This window comes from Notechis scutatus, chromosome 1 (genome assembly GCF_049901735.1).
Source record: "Notechis scutatus isolate UNSWTSFEM ecotype Mainland chromosome 1, rNotScu1.2, whole genome shotgun sequence".
NCBI lineage: Eukaryota > Metazoa > Chordata > Lepidosauria > Squamata > Elapidae > Notechis > Notechis scutatus.
Window position 1 is genome coordinate 325,508,526 of NC_142009.1, and position 14,247 is coordinate 325,522,772.

The 14,247-nt window shown below is 41.5% G+C and overlaps 1 protein-coding gene across 2 annotated transcripts in view; it reads left to right on the forward strand.

Moving 5' to 3' along the window:
- Positions 1–2,198: 2,198 nt before the first annotated feature.
- The window catches only part of CILP2 (cartilage intermediate layer protein 2), a 29,532-nt gene continuing 17,483 nt past the window's right edge, over positions 2,199–14,247 (forward strand). The window contains exons 1-4 of one of the 2 annotated variants that reach the window (XM_087952597.1): positions 2,199–2,717; positions 11,012–11,113; positions 12,430–12,693; positions 13,529–13,720. In XM_087952597.1, coding sequence (XP_087808723.1) covers positions 2,654–2,717; positions 11,012–11,113; positions 12,430–12,693; positions 13,529–13,720 — 622 coding nt within the window. In that variant the 5' untranslated portion in view covers positions 2,199–2,653. The remainder of the gene's footprint in view (positions 2,718–11,011; positions 11,114–12,429; positions 12,694–13,528; positions 13,721–14,247) is intronic. The other variant, XM_087952598.1, reaches the window with a different exon arrangement.

A 14,247-nucleotide genomic window follows, 5' to 3' on the forward strand; every position in this document is an offset into this window, starting at 1 on the left:
AACTTTTCCCAATACAAGCTTTTAAAACATAAATATCACAGATGTGAGCCCTTCTCTTCTTCTTCTTTTTAGACAAAACAAAAGTCCTTTTTGTATAGAATTTACTGAATTACACATTTGGAAGTTTAACTGTGGGAAGGCTGATTAAGACAACAACCAACAAAACATCCAGTACCAAGTCGAGTTGAGCAAAGCAAGAAGCCATTAAATTGTGAAAAAAGTGGGAAAAGGAAGCGCTGGATTTAAATTGAAATGAGAATGAGAGAGAAACTACATTCTCCCATAGAGAGAGGCAACCAACCGCTTATTTTGGTATTCAATAGAGATTCTTGTCTAGATGCAACTTGGTCAAGCTTTGACTAGCTGCTGCCAAAACTGAGCCAGAAAGTGTAAATTGTCCTCAAGAGCTTACAAGGGCTGTTGTTGGAACGAGTGTTACGTGTGCTTTCTTGAGTTGTACAAAGAATAAAGTTCGGGTATGGACCTAATAAATAGACTAGTGCAAAATCCGTGTGTAGTTCATGCCAGAATGAGGAATATAGTAAGACTAATAGATGTAACAGAACACTTATTTTCCTGAGGAATAATGAACAAGAAGCTATTGTAAAAAATGAATTTGGAGAATTTGAGTAGTTCACAACAAGCAAGGAGTGGAATAAGGATTCGTGGTTATCGCCATGCCTCTTTAATTTGGAGCGGTCCTCGACTTACAACCATTCATTTAGTGACTAAAATTACAACAACACTGAAAAAAGTGACTTGCAATCACTCTTTACACTTATGGCTCTCACAGCTTCCTCCCAAATCATGTGATCAAAATTGAGGTGCCTGGCAACCCGCATGTATGCAGCATCTTGGGGTCACATGATCCCCATTTGTGACCTTCCCAGCCTGCTTCCAACAAGCATAGTCAATTGGGGAAGCCAGATTTGCTTAATGACCATCTGATTCTCTTAATAATTGTAGTGATTTGCTTAACCACTGTGGCAAAAAATGTTGTAAAACCAAGTGTAACTCAACAACTGCATTGCTTAGCAACAGAAATTCCAATCCCACTTGTGGTTGTAAGTCGAAGACTTACCTGTATCTCATCATAGCAGGGAAGTTTTCTTGAGGGGTGCTGATGATGTTACTTAGCTTGGTAATGAAAGATTTGCCAGAAAACAACCAACTCGGAAGACATCAAGGAACCAATAATTCAAGCTTCATCTACACATACTCTCTTCTACTGGAATAATTGTAGAGATGTAGGCATTGCCACTTTGCTAGCCAACTTAAAGAAGGCATAATTATGATACTAAATATGGAAGGAGGGGCATCTTGGAGGTGGGGAGAAGAAAATCAAGATGGCTGCTGCAATTCTGTGAATAGCAGCAGTGATGAGTCCAGTGGTTGAGAGAAATAGAAAGCAAGATGAAGGAATAGATCACAGACATTTGCAGAAGGAGGCTAAAGGACAAAAAAAGTGTTACCATATAAGCTCTGCCCCTTTGATTATCATGTCTGGGGGGGGGATGCTATTTGAGGGATAGCTTATCTCCGATTGTCTCTGGCTGTCCAGTTGGTCCAGCAGGATGAGCCTAATAGTATCTTTGAATGACCTTGGAAGATGTAGGAAGAGCCGCATACCTACTCAAATTTCACGTTATCTCGGTCCACAGAAAGAGACAGGGGACTTGTGAGAAGCGTTCCAGAAGGCACCCCCTCCTCCCTAATATTCCAGAAAGTAAAAAGAAAGGAGGGGAGAAAAACTTTCAGACTTGCAAGATGCTGTTAATGTGACTTTACAATAAAGATAGAGCTAGTATTTATTGTCCTTCTCTGGATTATCTCTGAAAAGTGGGGTAAACTGGATTCCATCAATTAAGCTATGTTATCATTTTATGTAGCCTATTAACATGGGTCCATTCTCTCTCTCTCTCATCTTTCATCTCTCTAGCTTTCCATTGACTATCATCTCTATTATCTATCATCTATATTTATTTCTCTATCATATCTATGTCTATCATCTCTATTTGATGGGAAGCATTTCAGAAGGGATCCTCCCTTACAAAAAGCAGAGAGCCTTCATCACAAACAGCCTGTGCTGTCCAGATATTCTGACACAAAGTTTTCAAAAAGTGCTCTGTTCCCCCACTAAAAATACTGGTGGGCAGATTTGTATAATGACAGCTTTTAACTGCTGACTTCAAAAGGAATCCAAAGGTCTCTATTCCCTCCTCCTGTCCCGCACACAATTTAAAAGCCACCTCTATCAGGAGAACTCTTTAGCATGACCTCGCTTCACATTAGCTCATTTGTGGTTTCATTGCCTTCCAGCTTCTGTCCAATTTTAGCAACTAGAATAGCTTCTGTTGAAGCCTTCCCAAAAGCAATAATAATAACACAAAAATCCCCTGATATTCTTCCAAGTGCTACTCAGGTTGAAAGGCTCTGGGTTCTGCGTCTCTCTAATTTCTCCTGTCCAGGCAGTCTATCCAAGAAGGACTCCCAACCAATGAAGGCTGAAGGCTGAGTCCTATAAAAACCTGCTGTTCTGCTCCGCCTAGGATCTTTCCAGCTAAGTTCAGGATCTCAGCCTAGAAGTCTCTTTCCAGAGGTGCAGAGAGAAGCTTTCTGACCCCCAGGCCCCAGAAGAAGACCTTCTGGAGCAATGACAGGACTCAAACCGGCCCTTGTCTTCATTTATTTTGTCTTCATCGGCGCCTTGGCTCAAGGTATTGGTACATCTAAACGTGCGCATGTATTTATTTGTGTGTATATGGAGAGAGAAAGAGAGAGGTTTTTTCTGCCCCTTCCCATACCACATGACAGCCTTTTCATCGATTTGAATAGCTACCTAGGAATTAAAATGGCAACAAGGTTCACAAATCCTCAAGAACAAGGAGGACAGACTCCATTAATTTTATTGTCTTCTGTCCCCAAAGCAGCATACCTCACCCTCTTGCTCCTATTTTTCCCCACAGCAACAACCCTATGACGTAGGTTGGGCTTGCAAGAGGGCTGAGGCTAATTTACGATGCAGCTGCAATTAATGGAGAGTTGATAATTGTCCGTAATTGCTAGATGATATGCTACGGAGATCCAGCGAAATAAAAGATAGAATCTTTTCTCCCTTTCTAGTGAGATCAGAATTTGAGGTTATATAAAGAAGGGGCTTCTTCCTATGATTTGTGACCAGAATGCACTACTGTAAGAGGTAATGAGAGTGAACTGTTGTGTTGACAAAAGGCAAATATGTTCTTAAGGCAAGTTATAGCTAACTTGAAATGGTGACTGGCCTTATCTATGGGGGAGAAAGATCTAATAACACAATGATTAAACATGGCCTTGATAGAGATAGATAATTATTCAGGGTGGGATGAGGGGAATAAACTTTGAAAAGGCATCTTGTTGCCCAGTCTATGAGCTCAGATTGCTAGATTGGACAGATCTCCTGGTCTCTTCTGTGCAGATCACCTCCTATATTATTTTTAGATCTATCCATATTTAAATCTACTTATTATAAACAAAGGGAGAGAACCTTATTCATTTCAGCAGATTACTTTCCAATTTGCATATGTCAGTCCCTGGATATCAAAAGTCAGATGTGTCCTCCATGGGAACAGATGGTCTAGTTGCAAATTTTAAATACTATAGTGGGGAAGATCAACCACAGGTATCCTGGTCCAGAGAAGACACCAGTTCAGACAGACCCATATAATCTGATCCAGTCACTTTTAATGTTCTCACATGTAGCTTTTCCATCATGATTTTAATACCGGTGATTGTTTAGTAAAGCTAAGTAAAGGGGAGCATTGAGGCATAAGCAGATGACATCTTAAACTGCTGAGCTCCAATCCATGAGGCAGCAGAGAACTATGCTGGCATAAATTGCACTGCCTGAAGTCTGATCCCTAGAATCACTGCTGATGAATAGTGTTGCCTTTGCTGTTTTAACATGGAAGATGTTAAGGAAACAATTGGTAGATATTCCAGGCTTCCCCTCTCCTGCTGAGTGTCATCTGCTGACAGGAAAAACAACCACCAATCAATCTCTTTAATGTGTGGTGGGTCCAGCAAATGCAAGCAGGAATTTAGATGAGCTGGGTTAACCACCAGTCAAGTTGCCTAAGTAATCTGGGTCTAGTGCTCTTCTAAAAGAAACCCATCTCTAAAACTAGCCCAGCTGCAGAGGTATTTAGCGCTGGCTTTTGGAAGGAAGAGGCGAAAAGTCGCTAAACCTTAGGAAAGCAGAAAGAGTGAGACAGAGTGTTAAAATAACCCTGGACAATATTGTCCTTAGCAAAGTGACAGGCTTTGAAGATATCCTGTATAATAAAGTGACATTCCTGGAATCCCTCTGGTGCTTGTTTCTCGACCTGGCCTACCTTGAAGGACTGACGTGGCTTCTTTAGCAATAGTGCTAGTGTAAGAGATGAGCCTGAGGGAGGGTCAAACACATCGTTAGTCTTGACTCCTTTCGCGCCCACACGAGATCTAACTCCAGCCTGCCTTGAATTCCATTGACTCTTAACCACCACCAATTTGTTTTGATCGTAGAAGTTCAGATTTTTGTAGAGACCTTAAGCTTGCAATAAACTTTTATATTCATTTGAACTGCCTGGGTTTTCGGATTTCTTGTGCTTGACAGCTACACTGCCCAAAGAAATAAAACCAGTAAAGAAAGGACAATGCCCTTGTCAAGAAAAGCCGCGTAATGATCAATGGCACCAGAATCAGCAATTATGCAACTGGCAGAACCCCATTTTCTTTACCATCTTAATTTCACCTTTTATGCAGCAGTGGGTTAGCACTTTTTCAGGAGACTTATTTCTGTTCTTAAAACACTTCCACTAAATTCTTTAAAACTAATTTAGAATTCTAGCCAAAGAGCACTAAATCTGGGTATAGAAGGAGCTGGTGCGTGTCTTGACGACCCCTTCAGAAAATGGTGAAAAGGGGCAGATTCCCCTGCAGAACCAGATGTTGTGAGCCCAGTGGGCAGAAGGGAGGGCTAGGAGGAGCTGAGTCAATTAATTAATCAATGCCCATCTGCCAAAAACAGCCACTAAAAACTGAAAGAAACCCTAAGCTGGAATTGTAAAACTGCATTGTGTTCCGTATTTGTTAGAAATAAATTATAAAACCATGAAAGATCCTGAAGCACCAGCTTTCTCTTTGAATAAAATCCAAGTGATTTGTGATGTTGGAGTCTGCCAAGGTTTGTAAGTGATGCTCTCTAGAGAAGAGCTCCTCCACTTGTTAGTATATTGGGTGGCCCTGTACAGATTGTCTTCCACCCCCAAAAGAAAGGAAGCATATAGCACACACTCACCCCAAAGCGAGAGCAACACAGAAAGAATGGCAGAAGGAGATTCAACACACAGAGAAGGAAATGATAAAACAATAGGGTTTGCTATCAGCCTGTAGGCTCAAGGCAGCATCTGGAGAGGTCTGGTTAAGAACATGGAGGGTCAGGCTATGAATGCTCTTAACAATGATGGTTTACTGCCTTCTGACGCAGAGGCAGCAAGGCTTAAATATTGGTTGCTGGGAAGCAATATTTCAAGGGGGTTCTTGGCCTCCAACTTGGGTTGGCAAGCTTCCCAAATGCATCTCTGAGGATGCAGGATCCAGATTGTTGGGAGCAAGATGCTGACGCTGTAACCACTAATAATAATAATAATAATAATAATAATAATAATAATAATAATAATAATAATAATAATAATACTTTATGTGCGGTCACAGACCAAAACACAAGTACAATAAAAGAAGAACATGGGAAAATTAATCATGAACAATTGGTCACCAAAAACTTGACTAAGGGGAATAACAGCGTTCTCCTCTGATGGTTACAGCTCTTTAAAAAAAATTGGAAACCAAAGAAGTGATATATGAGGAGCCATCCCCTAGACAATATAAGAACAAATTACTAACATTGGGTCTAGAAGGGTCTGTTTCAAGGAGAGATAGTAACTTAGATCTGCCTGCGTTATACATAGGGCAATATAAAAGGACATGCTCCACAGTTTCAACCTCAGCTCTGTCACAGGGGCATAGCCGCTCGTTAATCGGGAGCCTCTTAAATCGCCCATCCAGTAGTGCTGAGGGCAAAAAATTAAAGCGAGCTAGGGAGAAAGCTCTTCTATACTTGGGAATGGTTAGAGTGTAAAAATAGGAAGCCATCCTCAGTCCGTAATTATTAAATTGGCTGAAGATCAGAGGGGAGCAAGTTTTGTTAGCTCTGGCTCGTAGATATTGCAAATCAATGTCCACAAGCTGTTGGACTACCCTAAATTGGGCGTCCTTAAGGCCATAATCTCCCAGAGCATCCCCTGTAAAACCTAGTAGGTGTAATTTCTTCATCAGCTCCCTCTCCCAACGAGAAATATGAGAGTCAGCAAACACCAGGGAGAGGTAGCTACCAGGAACTCCCAGAAAGAACACCCGAAATCACCATTTAAAGGTGTTAGATGCTGACACTGTAACCGCTTAGAGAGGGCTGCAAAGCACTGTGAAGCAGTATATAAGTGCTATTCCTATCCACTTGACCAGTGAGTGATGGCAGAGAATGCCAGATGAGATGGATCCAAGGCCTAATCCACTAGGGTTCTTCTTATCTCGGTATGATTTTGAATATAATACAATATATAGGTAGTCCTTGACTTACAACCCTTTATTTAACGATCATTCAAAGTTACAATGGCAGTGAAAAAAGTGAATTACAACCAGTCCTGGTACTCAATTAGCACCCCCACAATCACATGATCAAAATTTGGGCACCTGGCAAAAGCATGTATTTACTATAGTTGTTGTGTTTCAGGCACATGTCATCACTATGTGCAACCTTCCTAGTGGGCTTCCCACAAGCAAACTTGGACGCATTTAACAACTGCATGATTCACTTAACTGTAGTGATTTGCTTAACCATGGGGGGTGGGGGGAAAGGTCATAAAATTGTGTGTGACTCATTAACAACCACCTACCTTAGCAACGAAAACCCTGGTCCTAACTGTGGTTGTGAGTGTATCTACGTGTATCTTAATATTATCAGGGAAGGAAGTGGCTGGATCATTTGTATATGTGTGTGTGTGTTTGTGTGTATGTGTTGAGGGGGAATCAGTGCTAACTCCTTGGCAAATGCCTGGACAAGTCCCTGCAGTCTTCTTGCCAAGATTTTAGAAGCGGTTTGCCATTGCTGCCTTTCTAAGACTGAGAGAGAGTGACTGGCACAAGGTCGCCCAGCTGACTTCATGCCTTGGACTAGGATTTAGCCTGGTACCTTAACCACTACCCCAAACTGGCTTCCCATCAAACAGAATCAGAAGATCCCTTTTCTGAATGAAGTTGGACAGCCATCAGCATCTAGAGTTTTGCCATGAATAGTGGGTTGATCCTTCCTAAGGCCTTCAAGGGCCCTTTTGAACCTTGTAATTCTAGAATGATCTTTTGACCTTTCCTCATAGGGATGCTTGTCCATTCCTCCACACAGATGGTTATCTGAGAAACATCAACATGTTTAAGTATCTGTCTTGCAAATATTTCTCCAAAGAGCCATCTGTTTCCTACTTTGCATGAAGATATGATTATATCAGGATTGAAGCTTGCTTTAAAATAAAATAAAAACAGTTGGGACCACAGCACCCACGGGAGTCCAAAAAAGACAAAATAACAGCTTTTAAATGTGGTCCCAGCCACCATTGTGACTTTCCTGAACTCCCTGGGGATGCTCTTTCTGGAGAAGTAGAGAGGGCAAAATAAAAAATATCCAATATTGAGGGGGGGGAAAGAGACATTTGCCTTTTCTTTTGACCACTTTACTCTTCCTAGAGAGTTTTTTTATTTTATTCTTTCTACCTTCTGCTGACATTTGCTCAGTTTACATCTCTGAATTGTGTGACCTTCAAGGTGAGATAAATTTCAATTTCCCAGCATGAGGTTTAGCTGGTTCCGGAAGATTCCCAGCATGGCTGCACAGCAGGGAAAAGCTGTCAGATATGTGTAGGGCAGGAGCTCTGTTGCTCTGCTCGGCAGTCCTGCAGTCCCTGCCACCAGAGTCATGTCCTTTCCTTCTTCCTTTTAATAATCAATAATGTCTGGGAAAGGAATATAAAAGGAACCAACATTTAGCCTTTAAAGCAGTGTTTCTCAAGCTTGCCATTTTAAAATGTGTGGATTTCAACTCTTTAGAATTCCCCAGCCAGCATGAGAGAAACACAGTTTTAAATTATGGAATAAGCAAAGTAACTTTCCTCAACCATTTAATTAGTGAAGTTTAAATGATATATCTTTGCTGAAATCACTATTTACCATGATATCCTTTTTAAAAAATTAAAGATTTTAAAAAAATAACATACTATAAATAATTTCAACATTAAACCGTTCCGATAACAAGCCCTTTAAATTTTCAATATATCCTGCAGAGCTTTCATTTTAATCTGTTACCAAGTGGATATTGTCCTGTCAATCTAAATAAAATAATTATTTCTTTCTTTTTGAGCAACTGGATTTTGTTAGAGACTTCCTCATTAAGCTTATCGACTTTTTTTTTTAGTAAGACATTATCCAAATATTTCCACTGGTGGGCATGTTGTGTCTTTGTAAAGATAGATTATAATTTGCTGTAAAGTAAATACAGTACACAGTAGCTGCGTCACTGCAAGGGACATTTGACTTTGTAATTAGGCTCTGTGATTTCAGCTGATGGGAACTGTAGTCCAACAGTATTGAAGGGGACATGGGTAGTGAAGACTTAGCTATAACTACATAAGCCATAGTAGTTTTTTCTTCCAGTTTATATGGTGCTACAAAACAAACATGGCAGAAATGATGCCTCTTTGTGGGCTGTAGTTGGAAATCAGATGCTGGGGTAAATAGAGCATCTCATGGAGGAGAGCAGCGGGCCCAGTAACAATGCCTGATTTGCCAGGTGCAGGATGAAAGAAAAGGAATTATATGCCATTGGGGCAGTTTTTGGATGCCAGTGAGTGAGCATCCTTTAAGCCAGGGGCCTCCAACCTTGGCCACTTTTAAGACTTGTGGACTTCAACTCCCAGAATTCCTCAGCCAGATGAGGAATTCTGGGAGTTGAAGTCCACAAGTCTTAAAGTGGCCAAGGTTAGAGACCCCTGCTTTAAGCAGATTTTGGGTCCTTTTTTCCCCTTATTTATCAGATGTAGCAGATTGAGCTTATTTATTAGAACTACACCCTGCCTTTATCAGCAGTGTACATAGTACTCCCTCTCTACAACAACCTTGTAGAGCAAGGATCTCCAACCTTGGCTATTTTAAGGCAAAGCTGGCTGAGGAATTCTGGCACTCAAGTCCACAAGTTCAAGGCCAAGGTTGGAGACCCCTGTTGTAGAGAGTAAGTTGTGGCGGGAGAGAAGGACTGGGCCAAAATCAGCCAATGAGCTGTCACAGCCGAGGGGCAATTAGAATATGCTTCTAGCCCAGCACTTTCGCTGCTACACCTGATTGACTCTTGGACCGAGAGGGAGGGACTAGCCCAAAGTCAGCCAATGAGCTTCCACGGATGGGGGTAGGAGACTAGCACCTGAGTTTCTCTGCTTCTTGTCCAGCACCTTCTTCAATACAGCTGAAGAAATTCCATCTCCGTCTAGCCAGTGGGTGCTGTTTTTATTTTTAATGGCAGTGCTTTGATATAATGAACCTTAAACGGCTGAGTTTTATAGTCTTCAGTTTAGCCAATTGATCCCTTGAGAGCTGTTTGGTAGCAAGGGAGCATTCTGGTTTAATAAATCAAGACTTCCCGTGACTTTACTGATGGAGCAGAGAGCCTGCTTAAGGGTGTGTGTGTGTGTGAATTTATTTTAAATGTATACGTATAAACATATTTTTATGACCGAAAGCCACCAAGAGCTACCCTATGGCAATGGTGGCTAACCTTTTCGGGCTCCTGTGCCATAAATTGTGCGCGCATTAGCACACACGCACTCACGTGCCAGCACCCAGAATGCAATGTGTGCCCCCCCACACACCCCCTGCTCATGCGCACGCAATCCCCACCGAATAATATGCTCATTTCGTCACTTCCGGTATTACAGGAAGTGACGAACAGGCCTATTCATCCTGAAAAGCCTTGCAGAGGCTTTTTCCAAGCCTCTGGGAGGCCGAAAAAGGCCTCAAACCAGCAGAAAAGTCAGCTGTGAGGCACGCGTATACGCAGTGAGGTAAGTTTGCCTGTGGCTTGCATGCCGGCACAAATGGCTCTGCATGCCACCTGTGGCATGAATGCCATAGGTTTGCCATCATGGCCCTATGGTAAGATTGGCAGCCAATAAGTTTTATAAATCATACATACACATACATACATACATACATACATAAATTTGTAGTCCTATAATCAGCTTTGGTTGTTATCCTGGGGACAAATAAGGAGCCTTCAGAGAACTCCCTTTTAATTTCATCTCCACTTGTGGATTACAGCTCCTTATCTACCATATCTGCCAGTCAAAAACTGTAAAGCTATTTAATAAATAATGCAGCTGGATTTCCAACCAGAGCCAGATGGTTTAGTCTGATAGATAGAATTAGTCTATTTCAGAGGTGGTATTCAGCAGGTTCTGACCAGTTCTGGAGAACCGGTAGCGGAAATTTTGAGTTGTTCGGAGAACTGGCAAATACCACCTCTGACTGGCCCCGACCCCATCTATTCTCTGCCTCCCGAGTCCCAGCTGATCAGCTGGGTCTTCTTTTGTTGCCCTGCACAGGAGAACGGAGCTGGAAAGCAGGTTAGTGGGGTGGGGAGGGAATGGCATTTTACAGTAACCTTCCCCTGCCACGCCCAACAAGCCACGACCACCAAGCCACACTCACAGAACTGGTAGTAAAAAATTTTGAATTTAGCTGAATAGATGAACCTAGTCAGATAAACCTAGTTGATTGGTGTTGGCCTAGGAGTGTTTTCTAGATGCAGTGAGGTATATATTAATCAGTAAGCAACTGCTTAACCTCAAAGTATAAAAATATTATTTTTTATTTGAACTTGTGGTTTTCTTCACAGATCCGCAGATGAAAAATGACTCTGAGTCAGCCAAGACAAAACAACTGAATAAACATAAAAAAAGGATAAAAGCCAGGACACGTCTTGATGAAAAAACAGTTGGTGGGTCACCTTTTTAAAAATATGAAGGCTAATTCATGAGTTGACGACATAAGGCAAAGATTCAACATGGTGGCTGTGACTGGGCAAGCAAAGCCCCACCCCTTTGTAATATTTGTGATGTCATATGTATAAAAAGGGGCGGGGTTTTGATTGCAATTGTGGCCAACATCTTGACTTTTTTGACCTCCCTGGTGGACACTTCTGATGCTGCAAGCTATACTTCATGCCCAGCATTCCATTCTATTGATAACTGTCTTTTGTTTGGTTGTTAATTCTCTTTGATTTCTTCTTAATTGTGCTTAGACTAGAAAGGAATATAAATAATTCCAAAATTGGAATTAACAGCTTTCTGGGTTTTTTACAACCCTCCTTCTCCTTTTATAAAACATGGTTCTGAAATCATGAAAAAATGAACGTTTTATTTTCAACAAAAGCTTTAATTTTAGTATTAGGAAAAATTTCATTACAGGTAGTCCTCAATTTACAATCACAGTTGACCCCAAAATTTCTGTTGCTAAGCAAGAAAATTGTAAGCACGTTTTTGCCCCATTTTATGACCCTTCTTGTCATTGGTGTTAAATAAATTACTCCAGTTGTTAAGTTACTAATATGGTTGTTAATATATCTGGCTTCCCCATTGACTTTGGTTGTCAAAAAGCCACAAAAGGTGATCCCATGACCACTGGATACTACAACCATCATAAATATGAGCCAGTTGTCAAGTGTCTGAATTTTGAACATGTGACTATGGGGATGCTGCAATGGCTGTAAGCGTGAAAAATTGTCATAAGTCACTTTTTTTCAGTGGCGTTATAACTTTGAACAGTCATTAGACAAATGATTGTAAGTCAAGGACTACCTATATAGTAAGAATTTGGGTTAATAATTGTTGTGTTTGCATAATATACGACTGAACCACAATTGTCCTTAGCTTACACAATTGATATAACAACTACTCTCTTTTGACATCATTGCTTATAATTATATTTTCTTTATTTTAGTTGTTGTGAGACAGCCCAAGTTGTGGGTAGCTGAGCATCATATAAATTTGAAACAGAAATGAAGCGGAGAAAGCTCATTTGAAAATTATTTCTTCTGCCATTCTCAGTGGATATTATGAATCTATTTTTTTCCTTGTTTTGATCCTTTGAAACCCGTGTCCTAATAAAAGGGAATTCTTGATTTCTTGATGTACCCATCTGTGAAATGGGCCTCTTTCTGGATGGCCTGGTGTGGAAAGCCCTGTTGTAGAGTAGCAGCCCTCCGCACACCACTGAGAGTCATGGGAGTCTTTTTTCCTCCTCTTCTACCTGCAGGGGAATGGACCTCTTGGTTCAATGTGGACCATCCTGGAGGCGAAGGGGATTTCGAGACGCTGGAGGCCATCCGGTTCTACTACCCCAAGCGCATTTGTGCCCGGCCCCTCTCTATCCAAGCCCGCACCACTAAGTGGGAGCTTCCCAAGGAAGTGGGAGAAGTCGTGCGCTTCAGCCCCCAAGAAGGCTTCCATTGCCTCAACAAAGAGCAGCCCAGCAATAGGACCTGCTCCAACTATCATGTCCGATTCCTCTGCCCTGTGGGTAAGTGGGAAATAACAATTTATCGGTGGAACAACTTGCCTTCAGAGGTTGTGGGTGCTCCAACACTGGAAGTTTCTTCTTAACTGGACAACCATTTGTCTGAAATGTTATAGGGTTTCCTGCTTGAGTAGGAGTTGGACTAGAAGACCTCCGAGGTCCCTTCCAATTCTGTTATTAGGGATCTCCTGCTGGAGCAGGGGGTTGGACTAGATGGCATCCAAGGTCCCTTTCAACTCTTACTTAGTCATTCTGTCTGATTTTTATGGCCATGGCATTAAAAGTGTGAAAAATCTAAGCTTTCATGAGCAGTCCAAGATAATTGACAAGGCAACTGATAGCAGCCATTTAATTAGTCATGTTATTAGTTCCCCAAATTCTGGCAACTCAGGGAGATCTGGAGGTACAGACATTTTTAAAAGCAGTTTTTGATCATTAAATTACCTACAAGCATCCCACTTTTTCTTAGATCCACGATGACAGCGAAGTGTACCTCCCTCCCTCCTAATGGTAGTTACCCTTTGCCCCCAAAATAAACAAAGAAATATCGGTGAATACCTCTTAGTTTTTTATTTGTACCCAAAGAAATCTAGCCTGCATTCTTTTCATGACAAAATGTGTTTCATTTTAAAAAATGATAAAATAAAATAAATAATAAAATAAAATAAAAGCGATTGGACTCTAGGTCTCCATGAAAGAAGACATCTTCAACATAACAGAACCTAGGAAGAAAAGCCTTGGTCCTCCCTTGTAAAGACTTTACTGCCCAAACCATCACATTTCTAGACACAATTCTCGTTCTGAGTTTCTTTTCCCCTTAACTTGTTCTGCCCAACAGATCCTGTGCAGAAGCCAGGATGGTCCAGCTGGTCTCCCTGGAGTCCCTGTTCCTTGACAGCATGTGGCCTCAGTGGCATCGAAACCAGACACCGGACCTGCCTGAAGAACTCTTCACCAGTGCCAGGACAGCTGTCAAAATGCCCTGGGAAATCCATGGAACGTCGGACCTGCAGATCTGAACCCTGTCAAGGTTCGTTTTGGCCCTCAACCTACTTTAATTTCATACTGGGGTCAGGGTGGGGAACATGGGGATCTGGTGACCATGAAGATATTTTGGATCATTTCTGACAAGAATTTAGAGAAAGTGTGTGATTTTTTTTCCAAGAGGCAACTGAAAGTCCAGTTGCCTCTTTAAAAAAGCATCTTTGGGACAACCATGAGTTGTCGTGGAAGCTTCACCCCTTGAGACTTTCAAGAAGAGATTAGACTGCCATGTGTCAGAAATGGTGTAGGGTCTCCTGCTTGGGTGGTGGGGGTGGACTAGATGATCTACAAGGTCCCTTCCAACTCTGTTAATCTAATCTAATCTAATCCAATCCAATCCAATCTAATCTAATGACCTGGATGACTGAGAATCTCCATAGACATTTAGACAAAATTTGTATGGTTTTTCTTATTACCAAAATAGAGAAATATTTGATTAAAGATTCTTCCCTCCTCTCCTTTTTATTACACCCCCTGACATTTTCCCACCCACATCTGATCTCTGAATTCCAA